This window comes from Platichthys flesus, chromosome 24 (assembly GCF_949316205.1).
Source record: "Platichthys flesus chromosome 24, fPlaFle2.1, whole genome shotgun sequence".
NCBI classification, from domain to species: Eukaryota; Metazoa; Chordata; class Actinopteri; order Pleuronectiformes; family Pleuronectidae; genus Platichthys; species Platichthys flesus.
In genome coordinates, this window is record NC_084968.1 from 13,689,033 (window position 1) to 13,706,805 (window position 17,773).

General features: G+C 45.9%; 2 protein-coding genes across 4 annotated transcripts in view; one reads left to right on the plus strand and one right to left on the minus strand.

The window, feature by feature from the left end:
* col4a6 (collagen, type IV, alpha 6) overlaps positions 1 to 70 on the minus strand; it is a 72,893-nt gene extending 72,823 nt beyond the window's left edge. For all 3 annotated transcript variants that reach the window (XM_062383804.1, XM_062383805.1, XM_062383802.1), the window contains exon 1: positions 12 to 70. The gene's annotated coding sequence lies outside the window, so the exon portion shown is untranslated. The remainder of the gene's footprint in view (positions 1 to 11) is intronic.
* Positions 71 to 2,333: 2,263 nt separating this feature from the next.
* The window catches only part of col4a5 (collagen, type IV, alpha 5 (Alport syndrome)), a 29,035-nt gene continuing 13,595 nt past the window's right edge, over positions 2,334 to 17,773 (plus strand). Inside the window, exons 1-11 of the mRNA XM_062384151.1 lie at positions 2,334 to 2,633; positions 15,436 to 15,492; positions 15,792 to 15,881; positions 16,141 to 16,185; positions 16,709 to 16,753; positions 16,846 to 16,908; positions 17,078 to 17,131; positions 17,226 to 17,252; positions 17,402 to 17,482; positions 17,565 to 17,627; positions 17,709 to 17,744. Coding sequence (XP_062240135.1) covers positions 2,541 to 2,633; positions 15,436 to 15,492; positions 15,792 to 15,881; positions 16,141 to 16,185; positions 16,709 to 16,753; positions 16,846 to 16,908; positions 17,078 to 17,131; positions 17,226 to 17,252; positions 17,402 to 17,482; positions 17,565 to 17,627; positions 17,709 to 17,744 — 654 coding nt within the window. The 5' untranslated portion in view covers positions 2,334 to 2,540. The remainder of the gene's footprint in view (positions 2,634 to 15,435; positions 15,493 to 15,791; positions 15,882 to 16,140; positions 16,186 to 16,708; positions 16,754 to 16,845; positions 16,909 to 17,077; positions 17,132 to 17,225; positions 17,253 to 17,401; positions 17,483 to 17,564; positions 17,628 to 17,708; positions 17,745 to 17,773) is intronic.

Genomic DNA, 17,773 nt, shown 5'->3' on the forward strand with positions numbered 1-17,773 from the left:
ATCCAACTCACCAAAGTCGCAGCGGTGAAGTCGCTGCTGCGCTCTCCGGGCTGTTGCGCTTCAACTCTGCAGCGCAGCTCAGCCGAGGGAGAGGAGGGGCCAACACATGTCATTCATGCCTCTGCACCTTCGGCTGCAGACGGAGTTCGAGTCCACGACGCAGTTTGAAGACACTTGGGGCAGAGGCTCGGTGCTGCTCAGGAGAACCAGGAGTCCAAAGAGGCTCCAGAACCAAGTTGTACTCCAACTAAAGTTCAATAAACATCAGAAAGTTTGTGTTAAAAAAAACCTAAGAAGTGAGTTTCTCACATGTCCTCAAGTGTAATGTGCACACAGAAACCATATGATCAATTTAAAACTATAAAAATACATGAAATCTGTGTGATACTCTTGTTGGACCTCATACATTCACAAAAAAGTAGTTTTTCCACTAACATCTCTTTCATCTGAGTTCAATAAAAAGTTTGGTGTAGAACCAGTTTTCACTCATATTTTATGATTCTTGGATGAACACAACTCTATCTTTGTTTCCCTTCTTTGCACTTTGTCAGGCCACATATTATATTTTCTATTTCCACAGAATCAATATATTACTTTCCCATAACTTTATCCCCGATTCAAACTTTAACCTAGGTTGAGTTTCTGTTTGTGTTGTCAACTGGCAAACGGTATAAAAGTTTCTGAAAGTATTAAAAAGTTAAAAAAGTTGAAACATGTGAAGCTTGGTTTCTTCTCCACCAGATGCAAATGGGACGTGGATCAGATTTTATCAACCTGACATCAAGTCAAACATGAATAAAGTTATTTTTACGTTTATCTCCTGATACGATATTATCACGATACTTGGATCCGATATGTATCGCAACTTTACAAGTATTGTGATTCTAGAAGTATTGTGAGTCTACAAGTGTAGCTATTCGATATTAAGACTTATTGTGTTTTTTCTATGATGCTTCGACACTAGAACACAGGAAAAAAGTAAAATCATGTATTTTATTTATTGTTACGTGTTCCTGCTCTTCATGCTAGTGTCGCTACAAAACAATAAACAACACAAGATCTTAATCGAAACTTTTTCGTATAATCGGACAGTCTATACTTTTATCAGCTTTCTTGCGTCCGCTTAGTTTTTCCTCAAACTTTTTGAGTAAGACGTAACACCCACAGAACGTAGCCAACACTTCGCCCTCTACTGGATCAAAGCGGTAACATCTTTCCACCTTGTTTACGCATGAGAAGACGATGTATTAACTTTATTCAAATAAATTGACACAGGATGAAAAAATTATATCAAGAAACGTATTAAAAAAATTGAAATCATTTTTTTCCCGACTCCGAATAGCTACCGACTTTTTAACATCCAGAAAAATAAGTTTTTAGGAAGAATAAAGTCTCATTTTCATGCTAAGGAAACCCGTTCATGTATTTAAACTTATTCCAAGTTCCTTGAACAGAAACTTTAATAAACCCACATCTACGGAACTACAACAAGTAACTGTAAACTGAGAGCCAGAGTGGAAATAATCCATAATCATTTACTCCTGGTTACTTTATATAAATATGTAACTAACACAAAACTTCTTCAGGTTCATGTGGATTAAATATTTCATAATGTGCATGTGAAGTGTGAGTTTCATGTTCTGAGGAACTCATGTGTCTCTAACTTTCTCCTGACTTCATATCAGCAGCATTTTCATCCAAAGAGCCTCTTGCCTCAAATCCATGTTATATAAAAAGCAGCACCAGTAGAAAAGAAGAAGGAGACGAAGATGTTTCTCCGAATTATTTTTTCAAAGAGACAAAAACTAATTGCTCTCTTTTCCATTCTGCCAGTAGCCTCCTTCTGACAGGAGTCAAAGTTGAGTATTTAACCTTTAATAATCTGTCAGGAATGCAACGTGCCCGGGCGTATAGAAAATGTCAAATAAAGGTTTAATGCCAAACCTTTTTGTGTGTGTGTGTGAGCGTGTGTGTGTGTGTGTATGTGTGTAGCCTCGGGGCGTTGGGTAGGATTGGATAGACACGCAGGAGAAGAGCCATATCCATCCGCACCTTGCCAGGTCCTAACATTATTCAGTTGTAGAAGAGTTTGAAACTATGGATCAATAATTACGCACCGAACCGAAATGGAACATTTTGATCGGCTGTGGTCGACACGCTCACATTTCCGTGCGTAAAACCTCCCGTGGCTTTACTTTAAGACCAACAGTGTGTCGCAGTGTATGTGCGAGGGGGGGGGCTCAGATATCAGTGCGCTTGGGTGTGGGAAGTAGATCCGGCTGGGCAGGTTTGCAAGTCGAAGAGAGAAAAAGTTAGAGGGGGACAGCAGAGGCGCACGGTGCCAGAGCCAGGATCAGAAGCCTCTGCAGGCGCAACCAGCAGCAGCCAGCCCGCCGAGGACAAGTGTTTTTCCCACTATCCATCTTCCACTCAGAACTAGTGTGCAGGGGGGGGAAGCCGGGCTATGACACGCGGGTAGACAGCCGCACAGTCAGTGAGTGTTAGCGCAGGAGGACCCTTGATTTTATTCCCCCCGCAAGATGAAGACAGACGCGAGGAGCCCGCACCAGCTCGCCGCGCCGCTGCTCCTCTTCCTCGCCCTGTGCGTCGCGGTGCAGCCATCCGACTCTGCGGTAAGTGCGCTTCCTTTTCCAGCGGGTAAACGCACGGGTTTCTGTACAGGTTCGAATCCCCGCGAGCAGCTCCGCGACTCCCCGCATTGCGGAGCAGGAACCTGCCGCACTCACTCAGCCGGCACCGGGAAGCGAGCGGAGTTTATAAATAGAGAAGCAGCTTTTAAACAAGCGCGTATTCTTCTCCTCTTAGAATAATGGTAATAATAATGTCACTGCGGGTTCTGCTGTGTAGCACCGGTGATAATAACCATGTAATTACACCAATTACACACGTTGTTCGGGGCTTTGATGGCACTTTTTTTTTTAACGACGGGGACCCACGAGCACCTTCTGCTTTGTAGTTTCTATCCGTGCACGTTTCTTCCTCTTCTCCTTCTTCTTCTCCTGCAACCACAGTGTGCTTCTGTCGTTTTTAAACCATTATCCACTTCTCATGCAGTGATTCACAAACACAAAGTCTGTGCCCTGCAGCGCGCCAGCAACCAGTCCTACAACACACGCTGCGGCGGGTTTAGTTAATAAAGGCCCTTCTCCTTTAAATACTGTGTCCTCCACTTTCTGCTCAGGTGCATGTGCCCTGCAGGGGTGTGTGTTGGCTCTAACAGCAGCTGGTTAGTGACATGCATGTCAGTGTCTGTGCGTAAAATCCATCTTTACTGGGAGATTCTGCTCCCAGCACCTTGCAGGACTGGATCTGTGCAGCCAGGGCAGCAGAGATAGTTCATCTAGTATCTTATTAATCTGTAAGCAAGGTGAAAGTATCTTTGCACTCTTTGCAGGAGGTCTGTGTGTGTTTGTGTGTTTGTGTGTCTGCACACACTTTCCCCCTCTTCACTCCCAGCTGCAGCTCTCAGAGCCGCACATCTCTGACCTCCCTGTATGACGCAGCTGTATCATCAAACTGTGTGTGTGTCATTCTGCCTCCTCATGTAATATTCCAACAGGCTCCACATGCTGAATATTCACGACTCATTAATAATGCATGAGCACTTGTTGCATGCTGGAGCCCGCCCACACGCAGGGGGCGTGTCCACACAGCCGCCCTGAAGGGCGTGAACCTGGAGTCTTTTAATGTTCGTCACATCACTTCTGTTCACGTCATAAATCCATCAGGCCGAGGTGCAGAGAGGAAATCGACCCCTGAGAGTTGTAATTTGTTTACAGAGAAATAAACACACGTCCCAGTGAGAGTCATCTGAGTCTGGAGAATATACAGCTTGACCTCTACGACCTTTACCTGCTTTATCTTCACCTTCCTCAAATATAAAGACTCAATCAGAAAAGCTCGACCGATTTATGATTGGACCGATATGAGACGTATCTCAGTTTATGAGAGTCGTGCATTTCTGTTTTTGTTTTAGATAAGAAAGATCTAGATAAGGTCCATTTTGAACCCAGGAATGTGGCCGGCCCCGCCCACTAGGAGACGATGAAGAGGAGGAGAAGTTAAAAGAAGGGGAAAGGGTGAAAGAGAGAGGGGGAACTAGTCTGTTCTTGACCTTGGGAAAAAGAGGTTTAGTCCATTTAGGAGCTTTCCACCACCTGACATGGTCTTCATCAGTGGAGGTGGGCGGTCTGTGAGGAAGAGGAGGAAGAGGGTGATGGTTAGAGATGATTCTTGATGAGACGGCAATAAAGAGATGATGCAAGGGATGTTTCTCTCTCTCTCTCTCTCTCTCTCTCTCTCTCTCTCTCTTTCTCTCTCTTTCACTCACTTACTTACTCTCTCTCTCACCCCCCCCCCCCCCCACACACACACACCCCCAACATACCTTGACATACCAAGGCATGTCTCATCTGTCCCAGTGGTCTCACTGGGGCCCCCTAGTGGAAGCAGTGTGCATGACCAAAACCTGACATTGTCAGAAACCTGCCTGATCACAAACCTTTAGTTTGGAATGCTCCTTTATTCCAGTCAACTACAAAAAAAAAACACATTTAAAAGTTTAAGACTAAGTGCAGCTGCTGTTTTTAACTTTTCCTGTAGTTCATTTAAAGTTGATATTTGGAAACAGACGATGTTTTCAAAGTGAGAACAAACAGGAGCGCTCAGAAATTCAGAATAAACACAGAGGGGCCTCTCATTGTCTTAGTTCTCAATCATTAACTGGCTTTAAGTGGAGCTTTTCATACATCACTGTTTCGTAGTGTGTGTGTGTGTGTGTGTGTGTGTGTGTGTGTGAGTGTGTGTGTGCAGCATTAATTCTTGCCCAGATCTGAATCTCCGTTCAGCCAGGTGAGGGGGTTCAGCAGGTAATGTATACCTGGAGCTTTTCCCTTTGAAGCTGTGACACCGCCACCACAAACACACACTTAATTTGATGCATGCTGGCCTACACACACACACACACACACACACACACACACACACAAACACACGCACCCACACAGCAGACAGATTTCCCACCACAAACTCCACCTGGGATGTGGGTCACGTGAAAGGTCAGGGAACCCCTGAACTCATACGGGTGGTTGTGCAATCATGCGTGTGTTCATGTCTGTGTGTGTGTCTGTGTGTGTGAGGGGGGGGGGGTTTGGTTAGCCAGCCATAACATCCTGTGATTGCTGAAATAAATCTGTGATGAACACCTCAGACCTGGATCATCCAGTGAAAGAGTGAAAGGTTATGTTTACTCCTCCTCCTCCTCCTCCTCCTCCTCCTCCTCCTCCTCCTCCTCCTCCTCCTCCTTCTCCTCCTCCTCCTCCGTCCACCCACTGAAAAAACACACAAGTTGTTAGTTTCTTTGACAAATCTAAATTTTATCTTCCTCAGTACCGGAGGCGTTTCCGATGCTGGGATCAGGATCTTGTTTCTGTCACTTCCCTTTTTGTGTCATTAAATATTCAGAATGAACTTTATCTACGATGAAAGTTTGATTTCTGAGTTTATCTTTCGTTCTCGTTTATAACAACATTCTCCCGTGCGCCTCTATCCACCCTGTTTTCAGACCCCCCCCCCCCCCCCCCCCATCCCTTTGAAACTGCTCTCGGAGGCAAATTCAATTTTAGTGGCCGTGAGAGAAGAGCTTCTTCAACATGCGACGCACACACAGACACACACAGACACACACACACATGTCCATGCATCATATCCTCCTGTTTTCCTATGAGACTTATTAACTGGACTTTGTGTGCAGTAAGTGTGTGTGTGTGTGTCTGTGTGTGTGTGTTTCCTGACACTGCTGTGTCATGGAGCTGAAGATGCCGTTAGGATTAACATGTGGACTAAAGTCTACACCAAAATGTTTAGAGAGCTAATTACGGCGACGGAGCGCACACACTCCTCCTCCTCCTCCTCCTCCTCCTCTTCCTCCTCCTCCTCTTTGTTTACCTTCTCTCTCATCCTCTCGGTGCACAGAAAACACAGCACTGACACAGAACTGACGCAGAACAGACACAGACGTTAAAGCATCGACAGTAAAAGACACAAAAATGAGCATCAGTATTTGAACTTATCAGAAAGATGAAAACTCACAAGAACTGAGAGAGGTTTGAGTTTGGTTCACGTCTGTTAACATGGAGGAGGTGCCACCAGCTCCAAACGCTGCTTCCTCCTGACGTTCGATTCCCACTTGTCTCCGCCTCCTTCTTCCTCTCCTCTTTGCACAACGATCCCTCTCTTCCTCCCTCCTCCATTCAGCGTTAACAGGAGGGCAAACACGCCCCTGTTTATTAGAGACCTCTTTATTTACTCCATCCCTCGCTGTTTGCTCCGAGGCTTTAAAGGTCAACCACGTCCCCCCCCCACTACCACCACCACCTCTCCGTCACTTTATGTCTCTGTCTTATTACATTTTCTGCCTTTTAGACCTCTTCCCCAAACGGGACCACCAATGCAGTCTGGCCTTTTTTCCCCTTTCTACTCCTTGCGACCCCCAGAAGCTCCTGGTCGTGACACCGGCAGCGAGCGGTAAACCCAGTGGGAGCTTTAAGGATTTTGAAATCTCCCCTGAAAAAGTCAGAAATCCCTGATGTGCGGGGGGGGGGGGGGGGGGTATAGTCCAGCCACTTAAAGGTTGGAGGAGCCTCTCTCTTTGAGGACCATCGAGATTAAAGCTGAGCTCTTTGGGATGAATCAGGTTCAGATTAAGTTTAGTCAGACGTGGTGGGAGTTGTTCGGCTGATGTGGACGTGAGGGACCGGAGTGAGACGCAGCCGAACTACAGACAAGTGTGTGTGTGTCTGTGTGTGTCTATGTGTGTGTGTGTGTGTGTGTCAGCACTCCAGTGGGCGACAGGTCCACCTATACCAAACAGTCACAAGACGTCCCTCCTCAACTCCTCACCTCCTCGCCTCCTCACCTCCTCTCCTCACAGAACTTAGTGCTTCATTCTTTCATCCCTAAGAAAAACAGAGCAGAGGTTCTGAGGGTCAAAGTGAAATGAGCTTGACGGAAAATCGGTGGAAGAAGAAGACAGAAGCTGTAGCTTCAGGTGGAAAGACGTTAAAACAATAACACTGGATTGAAGAAGAAGTTATTGAAAAACAAGAAATGAAATCCAGAGCAGGAGGAATATAAGACGGACATTTCCCTCTAAGCTGAAACATTTATTGTTTTGCATTCTTTCGCTTTCTCTCTCTCTCTCTCTCTCTCTCTCTCTCTCTCTCTCTCTCTTTCTCTCTCTTTCTGAGGAGCTGGAGCGACGGAGAGTGTGTGTGTGTGTGGGGGGGGCTGTTGATCAGTCTGAGATCAGCCAGCGACCGTGATTGTCAGATGTTTGAAAACTTGCCGAGAACATTTGTGTGGTTTACAGCTTCTCTCACATCGGATTCAAGTATCAACAAATATTGGTGAATTCCAGCCGTCACTCAGCAGCTTTTTATTAGGATCCATCGAGCACCCCCCCCCCCCGTGTTTCTCTCTGCACTTCCTCTCTCCTTCTTCTGAAACTGGCAGCTGAATGAAAGAAAGTACAAATCGAATTTTCAAAATTTAGGAGAATTCTTCAGTTGATTGTTTTTCCAACCGGAGACACAAAGAGCACAAACATCGTAAACTCTCCGACTCAACGCCACGAGCCTTTCTCAGGACTCGTGTTCAAAGAGTTCGATATTATCTACGTGAATTATTTGAACCCAGTTCATAAAGTTCAAGGTATCAAAATCCAAATATCCAATATCCTTTATGTGAATATTTCCAAGTGCAGCATCGAGGCCATGCGCTCAACCAGTCACGAGCCAGCTGATTCAATATAGGCTGGACTTATGGCCTATACTGCAGCCAACCACCAGGGGGCAAAAGCGATATTTTGGCTTCACTTTTGGGGGGAGCCGTCATGTCGTCCATCTTTTATTTACCACCAGGATCTGATTGGTTACGTCATCATGATGAGGTCATTTCCCCCCGTAGAGTCTGAATGAACGCCTGTAACGAGATAACGTCGTTCTACCGACTTCTCCTCCGCTCCGACTTATCTGCTCATCACCCACTGCAGCCTCGGGTTCCCCCCGAGAGAGAGATGGCAAGGAACGATAACACACACCTGACTGAACACGCACACACACACACACACACACACACACACACACGCGTAGACAAATGCACGGCTGCAGAAGAAGCTAAACGAGCCTCGCCGGAGCTGAGTCGACCTCAGATAGCGTGGGAGGGCGTCTGCTTCTCTCTTCTTCTCCTCCCCTCTTCCCCTACTTGTTCTTTCTCTCTCTCTCTCTCTCTCTCTCCCTTTCCCCCCACTCCTTTTAAAGCTCTCTCGTCCATCCACCTGTTTCTGTCATCACACCACTGAGGAGGAAGTCCTGCTTCCCCAAACGTCCACATGGGACAAAGTGGTATGTGAGTGTGTGAAGCTACTGTTGCTTCACGTATTTCAGAGTGTAGAGTTACTGCATTGACTTAAATGTACTTGTCCCGACGCAGTATAAATACATTTCACAGTAAAAGGACAGGAAGTATTTGATCCTCGGCCAGAGTACAACCTGGTTGTGTTTACATTTCCCTGGCAGGACGTCTCGTGGCCGTGAGAATTATAACTCTTCTCTCTCTGGAGCAAAGTTAGAAGGATGGGGATGTTGTTGTAGTGATGGAGGGAGGGATGGAGGGATGGATGGAGGGAGGGATGGAGGGATGGATGGAGGGATGGACACCAATGGTCACTGTCTTCTACTCAACTGTGGTTGTTTTTTCAGTGACAGCTATTGACTGTAAATAAGGATGGACGACACATCTCCACTTCCTCCCTGAGGTCAAAATATCCTTAATACAGGCGCCGCCATCTTGCTCTTATGACATCACTCATAAGGAGTCAGTCTCAGCTGTCAATCATCATCACATAAAAAAATGAAAAACAAACTTATCAGAAACATGAACACATCAGAAAAGATCTAGAAAGACAGAAACTGTTAAACATCAGACACATCAGATCACAATCCTGACAACTTGTACTGTTGGTACAGCAGCGACAAACACTGTTTGTACTGTAAGCTGTGCACCGCTGTGTGTGTGTGTGTGTGTGTGTGTGTGTGTGTGTGTGTGTCTCAGGTGGAGCCTGGTTGTAGTTAATCCCAGGTCATATTGCGAGTAGGTATGCAGCTAAGCCTTTAGTATGCAGTCGGAGGATAATGTTCAGCAGCACCGTGCAAGGTGCATATGAGTGTGTGTGTGTGTGTGTGTGTGTTAGTGTGTGTCTGTTTGTTAGCTTCAGGTCCCTGTTGGAGCATTTCTCACATTACTGAGTGACACATCGTGAACCAGCTTGTTTAAATTTATGCATTTATGTAGAGGTGGTTTTCACATCCATCTGTCCTCACGTGGTTTCCAACAGGGGACATGTCTCTTCAGGGTTCATTACTTTCAGTTCTGCTTGTACAGATTTGTGTTTTCTAAGCTGCTTTCAGAAGTGCTGAACTCCAGATATGTTCTGGAACTTTCCCTGCAGCTGCCATGTAACATGTGAGAGAGAGTCCATGTGAGAGAGCAGCAGGAACACGTCTGGAACATTCCCAGTGAGCGAGTGGACGTGTTGATGAGGAGAGATCATGGGCGACGAAAGAACCCGTCAACCTCTGCCTGCAGTTGCTTGTTCCTCTTTCTATCTCTGAAGGATGGTGTGTGTGTGTGTGTCTGTTTGTGTGTGTGTGTGTTTGTGTGTGTGTGTGTTTGCATAAGAGTGAGATAGACGATTACTTGTATTTTCTTGTCTGCTCCTTGGTTGGTTTATTGTCAAATGGAGCAATTCAGAATGAAATATGAGGCTTGTGTCTTTGATTGTATTTAGGTGTGTGTGTGTGTGTGTGTGTGTGTGTAATTGTGTGTGTGTATCGGTGTGTGTGTCGGTGTGTGTGTGTGTGTCTCAATACTGAATACATGGCATTCCTCATCTCCTCTGGACAAACAGTCCCCCACTGGTTAGAACAACGGGAAATATCAGACATCTGTCACAGAGAGAGGAGGAGGAGGAGGAGGAGGAGGAGTGATGGAGAGGTGGGGGGTGGGATGAAGAGAGAGTATTAGACAAAAAGACACATTTACTAAGAATGAAAGGAAAGGAGACACGTAGTAGAAAAGAGGCAAGGATGAAGCGAGAGGAAGAGGAAGAAGAAAACTTAATCAACAGATGTTAATAGGCAGATCTTGGGGCATCTATGGAGCTCTGAGGACCCCTGTGGTAACTAAAAACTATTTTAAAACAAATATAAATGTAGAAAACTGGCATCATTTTAGATTCAGGCAGTGATTCCTTTTCAAAAAATGGAGGACAAACCTTGTGCAGCACTTTAAACGCGTCTCTGCTCATTAGAAGGTTGAGAACACGGAGGAGAAATGCAGGAGCCTGCTGAGACCTGCCTCCCTGACAACATGAGATCAGACACCGAGAGGCAGGAGCAGCGTGAGGGAGCACGTTCGGATCCCAATCAGCCGGCTGCAGAGAGAATCAATAAGAAAAACCTCTCAGTCAGCAAGTGAACTGAAATGATACTGAAACAGAAGCTGCAGAATGTGGAACACGTCATGAACATACCTGTTGTATGATTCGATCACATTATATTTATGGTCTTTAACATTAAAGGGCTTTAAGTTCATTCTGAACCAAACTCTGCAGACTTTACCTCCTCGTTACTGCCCCCGTGTGGTGAGGACGTGGAACTGGGCAGGTACAAGCCCGGGCTGTGCATTGTGGCCAGAAGTATGTGGACAGGCCGGTTGATGGTTCTGTGTGATTCATGGTTCTGTTGAGCAGATTTTTTAATAACCATTTAGACAGCAGGCAGATAGTAAGTAAGCAAGATGATAAAATAAGTTTACACTGAGGTGCATTAACTTCTTTATTAAATTTAAGATTAATATTAATGGTAAAATAATGTTTTTCCTCATGTGAGGCACTTTTGGTGCTTTACAAATAAAGAATATTACTTTTTATCATTTTTCTTAAACAGTAATATGCAAATCTATCTATTGTATATATACACACCGTATCGTACCTATTGACAGTATTTATATCTATCTATTATATATTCACACACCTTTTGACAGTATTAATATCTATCTATCATCCATCTATCTCCACACAGTGTCTTCACGTGTATTTATCTACAGAGACTGAAGAACACTTTCCTCCTTCCTCACTGTTTTCTGTTTCATGAAGTTACAGTTTATGACTTTATGAGGAACTTTCCCTCCATCTTTCTTTCTTTGTCACCTCCTCCCTCTCCTCCCTCCCTCTCCTCCGTCTGCCCCCCCCAGGCTACATATATCCAGGTATTCAGCCGCCTGCTGCCGCTCCCCTCTCTAATTCCTCGTTGCCTGTAGCCACGCGGCTCAGTGCCAGGCGCTGATGTACCGGGTGTTACTGCAGAGAGAGCAGCAGCAGCAGGACGTGTCTGAACCTGTGCAGGGCCGGGCCGGGCCGGGCCGGGCGGGGCCAGGCTGGACTCAAGGGTGGGGTAGGAATTCAACTCCACCCCCTCCTGCGCACAAGCTCCACATCTGGGTCACTGTGCTGATATTTACTGTACGAGTTTTCCAAAGTTTCACATAAACAAGAGCTTTGCAGAGTAAAAACAAATCGTCAGTGCACAGAGCGACACAACGTAAACATGAAGTACAATGACAGATAATAAAAGATAAAAGAGTCTGTTTCCACACACACAGACACACACAGACACACACACAGACGTGTTTACCTCTCCCTCTCAGGGCCTCTGGAGATAACGTCCCATCTGGACGACCAAGCTGGTTCCCAGTCCTCCCTAAACCCGTGAGAGACACAAAGTTAAACTGGAGACATCAGGACATTTGAGAAATTTGTGGTTAAATTTGAGCCAAATAAATAGATTTCATCTGTTCGTCTGAATGCAGTAGGTGCTGATGATATGATCTGACCCAGTTCGGGAGGTCGAGGTGGCGCCCGGCTTCCCGGTGCCTCAGAATCCTGAAGGGATCTCCCGGCAGGTATCTCTCAGTGGGAGGTCACAGAGGTCAACGCTCATTAGACTGGAAGAAAAGAACAAGAGAGAGAAGTGCAGGGAAGACGAGGGGACTTCCTGGAGGACAGTTTACGCTGTGGCACGATCACGCCAAGTGTGTGTGTGTGTGTGTGAGACTTGGGGTTCACCAGTCAGGGTGGGTTGGGGGGGGGGTGGTCTTCCTCTTCCAAAGAGCCAGCGAGTCAAAACACACATTGTCGGAGTGAAAATATTGTGTTATGCTGGAGGCTCCGGGCGTGAAGAAGCCAAAGTCCAGCAGCGATGAAAGGGATCAGGAGAGTGACGCAGTCGCTCGGAGCCTGGAGCGCCGCGCTCCACAACAGGATAAACACACACACATCACACACACATATTTAACACATGGTGTAATGCACACACACACATATTTAACACATGATGTAACGCACACACGCAGAAACTGAGCCAGGATCTCTAACATGAATTAAACAAGCCAATTCATGAATATCTCATCAGGTAGAGATACACAACGATCTGCTGCTGGTTTAAATGACAAACAAGTGATGATAATGCAACAACACAAACACAACTTTGTGTTCACAGTGACTATCGATACAGGGTTTTACATTAGAATGTGTGTGTGTGTCTGTGTGTGCGTGTGTTGACTGTGGCTTCAGTTTGCGGTCAGCGACTGCTGAGCTGCGATCAGCGTTGGAAACAGAAGTTATTAGTTGCGGTGCTGTGGTCCAATCGGGGGGGTTTCACATATGTGTGTGTGTGTGTGTGTGTCAATGATGTGTAAATGAGGGAAGTACAGTTTGTTAGTTTGTGTGTACTGACTATGAGAACCTTTGTGTATTTAATGTATACATGTGTGTTTCCGTGATGCTTGAATCTGTCTGTGTGTGTGCTTGTGTGTGTTTGTGTGTGTTTGTGTGTGCGTGGTCCAGGGCAGTGTGTATGTGTGTGTGTGTGTGTGTGTAGGTGTCTAATCATCAGTCTGTGATGAGCAGGGGAATTCCAGTCTCGCCAGTCTAATCCCCGGGTGCATGCCTTCCGCTCGCCCCCCCCTCTCCCCTCCTCACCTCACCCACCCTCACCTGGCTCGCTCCTCCGTGCCCTGTGCGCCCCCTGGTGGCCGGCCACAGTACAGGTCATTAAACCCCGCCTCCTCCATGTTAGTGGACGGAGCATAAAAGTGAAAGTAGGCGTTAACCAGATTTGGAATCGTTCATGTTTATCACTCTGACCTTTGTTTCTGATCGGTTTGGTGTAAACTAGATTAGGAGAAACATCTGGAACTGAATTGTGATTGGTCGAGTGGTAATAGTGTGGGAGGAAGTGGAGACACAGTCAGCCATGTTTTTTTAACGCCTAAATAAGAGGTGATGGGTTCGATTCTCTGTATCGGCTAAGAAGCAAAGTCCAGGTTTCAGTGAGGAAGAGACCCCCCCCCCCCCCCCCCCCACCACCACTCTAAAAATGATCCATCTGTCTCGTACGGAGCTCCAGCGGTCGAGACCGGGTTCGTCGGCGGCTCCTCCACCTCGGGGGCCCGGATCCCTCTGGGCGATGGCAGAGAGAGAAAGTGGGACTCGACAGTGGAGAGAGAGAGAGAGAGAGAGAGAGAGCAGTGGTAGAGGGAGTTGAAAGAGAACCATACAGACACTGGGGGGGGGGGGGCACATATCTGCAGCTCACTGACCTTTCTAAGTGGATTACATGCCCTGTCAGTGCTGCGGGGGTGAGGAGAGGGAGAGAGAGAGAGAGAGAGAGAGAGAGAGAGAGAGAGACGCTGTATCTTTAGGGATCAAACCTTCAGCTCATGTAGATCACTTATGATCATGTGGCAGGAATGATGTCATCGTGATGTCACAACATGACGTCATTTATCGTAGTGATGCGTTTACTTTTGCAAAAAAATAAAATTAGAGACCCAATCAGTTATAGATCAAGTGCTCCTCTGGAAGAAAGTGTGTGTCTGTCTGTGTGTGTGTGTGTGCAGCCGGAGAACAGGGAGAAGGTTTTGTGAGGGAAACCGATGGATGAAGAGTTAAGTGACGGAGAGAGAGAGAGGGAGAGAGAGAGATGGAGGTGAAGAAGAGTGAGAGCTGGAGGCCTGGGCGTGGGAGAGCCGACCGCATTGAGCTGAACCAGACCAGAGACTAATCTAGAGATCCAGGGCTTGTAACAACACCTCCAGAAACACACACACACAGACACACACAGACAACCTTGTATTCAGGCATGTGTGTGTGTGTGTTTTTATTGTGTGTGTTTGTCTGTGGATAACCCCTCTACCCTCTGGTCCAGTTTGTGTTGGCGTGTTTTGTGTTTACTGCTCAGGATCAGACGCTTCGTGCTTCTTTGATTCCAAAACTCCTCCTGATGACATTTACCTGACACGGGAATCAAACTCGCAACCCTGGCTCTTCATAGTACCTTCAGCCTCTCTTATGGAGCTGTAGCTTTATTGATGGATATTTACCAGTTGCAGATTTAACACTGTGGGAATCTGCTGTCGATAAAAGAACAACAGTGATAACGGAAACACGACACATACATGGACACTGTGGGTTTCTGCAGACACAGAAAAATGCTCTCTCTCTCTCTCTCTCTCTCTCTCTCTCTCTCTCTCTCTCATTCTCTCTCTCCCCCGTCTTTCTCACAACCCGGCTGCCTGGCATGCGTGCAATCGATGCCCGTCTGGCATTCACTGTGTCAACAGCCATGAGAAAAGTTAATCAACAGCTTGGCACTCCTGCCCCCTCCATCCCTCCATCCCTCCATCCCTCCATCCCTCCATCCCTCCATCCCTCCCGTCTTCCCTTCAACCAGCTCCTCCATGGTTCCCTCCCTCTCTTTCCACTGGTTTATTGTTTAGAGAGAGAGATAAAGTGGTTTTGTTGGCTCCTGACCTTGCACCTGTGTTTTCATCATGAAACAAACTTTCGGGAGAATCCACAGACTTCTGATTTACTGTGGGAAGAAACCAAGCCTGCAGCACGCCCGGGTGCATGTTATTATCCTGGAGCCCCCCCTGGTGGTGCGAGCTATGGCTGCACACAAACACAATGCACAATTTTAATCAGGAGAATATTTTCTTCAGAGCGTATTTGGCTTTTTTCTTTCATTTCGTTCAGTGCACGAATGACAGGAAACTGAAATATCATTGATTAAAGTTCATTCTACCACCGAGGCCCAACATTCCCCTTATGAAACAACATTTGAATTCTCATGAAAGTGAAAAACTCATTCCTGGATCTGAACCTAAATGATACTTGTGTTCTGTTGTTTCTATTTCCTTTGTTACCCCTGTTAAGAAGTTGATATATTCAAAGCCACAGAAGTCAGTTGAATATAAATATCTTAAATCCGTCTGTGTCTTGTTTCTCCGCAGTCATGCAACGGATGTGTTGGAGCCAGATGTGACTGCAGTGGAGTGAAAGGAACCAAAGTACGCACAATGACACCGAACACACAATATCGTGGACAATGTTCAAGAAACACAAAAGCTAATCCTAGTGAAATATGACACGAAACTGCACAAACAACGCTTGTTTGTTAGATTGTGTGTTTCTGCTTATGAAGGCTAAATATGGATGTTGAGATAAAGTGTTAATACAGTGTTGTTTCCGTCATGTATTTGTCTTTGTGTGTTTTAATCTGTGAGTGTGAGTTTGTGGAAGGGGAAACATGTTTGTGTAAAATGTAAGAATCCATTGCAGTGACATTTTCTGTGTTATGGTGTTTCAGGGTGATCGGGGTTTCCCAGGTCTCACCGGACAGCCAGGGGTCCCAGGGTTCCCCGGACCCGAGGGGCCGATCGGAGGCAGAGGAGAGACGGTGGGTTCAGGGGCGACGGGCGGGGGGGGGGGGGGGGGGGGGGGCATAATCCATAAACCTGTAATTTGATAACAGAATTTCAGTCAAACGTGTTATTTTGCCTGGTAACTCACTTGAAAACATGTTTTATCTTATAAATATATATTTATATTTTAAAACCCTGATGCATCTTACAGTTGAAGAATCATTATTGGGTCTAGTTATTCATGTCCGTGTGTGTGTGTGTGTCTGTGTGTGTTTGTGTGTTTGTTTTCTTCAGGGCAACAACGGGCCTCAAGGACCAGGCGGTCCAAAAGGAATCAGAGTAAGAAAATCACATTTGAACTTTTTTAATCTTTCACAAAACAAAACGTTATCAGTCAAAGTTCGAAGATGAACATTTAATTCTCAGCAGTGACTGAATGAGTCTGGGTTGTAATGTCCTCACCTGGCCAGCAGGTGTCCCCATTTCTCTTCATCTCAAATTGTCTGAGAAACTGAAAAACTTTTCAAGGTTTTAAACTTGAATCGATCAGATTTCTCAGATGTTTCCTTCTGTCAGTGATTTAGTTTAGAATGTTTTACTTTCTCTGCACTTTATCTGAATTCAACTTGAACTTGTAAGAATTTTATTGTTCAAAGTTGTTATCCTGCACTTTGGTCGAAAGTCTGTGATTTATACTTTAAAAATAAACTTATGTATCTGCCGTCATATTTATCTTCAACCTGCTTTGATTGTCTCCTGTTCTTTTCCTTCGAGTCTTCATTGTCATCCCGTCACTGCGCCTGGAAAGATCTTTAATATTAAATTTTATTATAATTAAGACGACTGACTCTCTCTTGAACAGGGGCCTCCGGGATTACCGGGATTTCCAGGAACACCAGGTCTTCCGGTGAGTTTCCCGTTCTCTAAAATTCATCTGAAATTATTTCCTAACTTTGATAAAACGCAGATTGAATTTGACGTTCACTTTGTGTCCGTCAGGGTCTGCCGGGTCACGACGGACCTCCGGGCTCGAGGGGCGTGGCAGGATGCAACGGAACAAAGGTACTTTTCAATTATCTGAGGAAATATCGTTCAGAGACGGAAGAAGAACGTGAATTCTCCTGCTCCAAAGTTGATTCCTTCAAATAACCATCTTTCAAGCTTAGCTTCCAAATTTAAAAGTTCTGTTTTGAAAAGTCGTGCATCCACTTCCTCTTCCTGTGCTCTGCAGGGCGAGCGAGGTTTCCCAGGAAGTGGAGGGATCCCAGGTCAGCAGGGTCTGTCGGTGAGTCACTGTCCCGGTTTCTAACAAAAACCAGCGATGTCTTTGGTTTCGATCTTTTCTCTGAGGCTTCCTCTTCTTCTTCTCTCCATCACAGGGACCACCAGGTCTGCCGGGTTCAAAGGTCAGTTTACCCACACATATTACAAATTATATAAATGTGACCTTGGAGATACTTTATTTATATAAACCCTCTAGAATAAAATAATGAGAAAATTAAAGAACAGATGTGAAAATGTTCCTGGTGTTGAAAGTTTGAATCCTCGTCCACAGGGAGATCCAGGAGACGTGATCTCCACCAATCGGTTTGGAGAACAAGGATCAGTAGGATTACCAGGAGTACCAGGAGGTCCCGTAAGTCGTCTACACTTCTGTAACTTGAGCTCATTAAAGGTCTACAACGTTTAACGGTGTTGTGTATGTGGTCATGTGACAGGGCCAGCCGGGCCCCTCTGGTGCTCCAGGTCCACTCGGGCCCCCAGGACCCAGAGGTTATGAGGTAAATTCTCCTTCAGCTCAGTTTCACTCGCAGCGTTTTGCTAGAAGATTGGTGAAGTAACTGGTTTCTGGTGTTTTTCAGGGTCGTCCAGGTCCACCCGGTCCTCCAGGACCCAAGGTCAGATGATTTATTCTTCTTCATCTTTC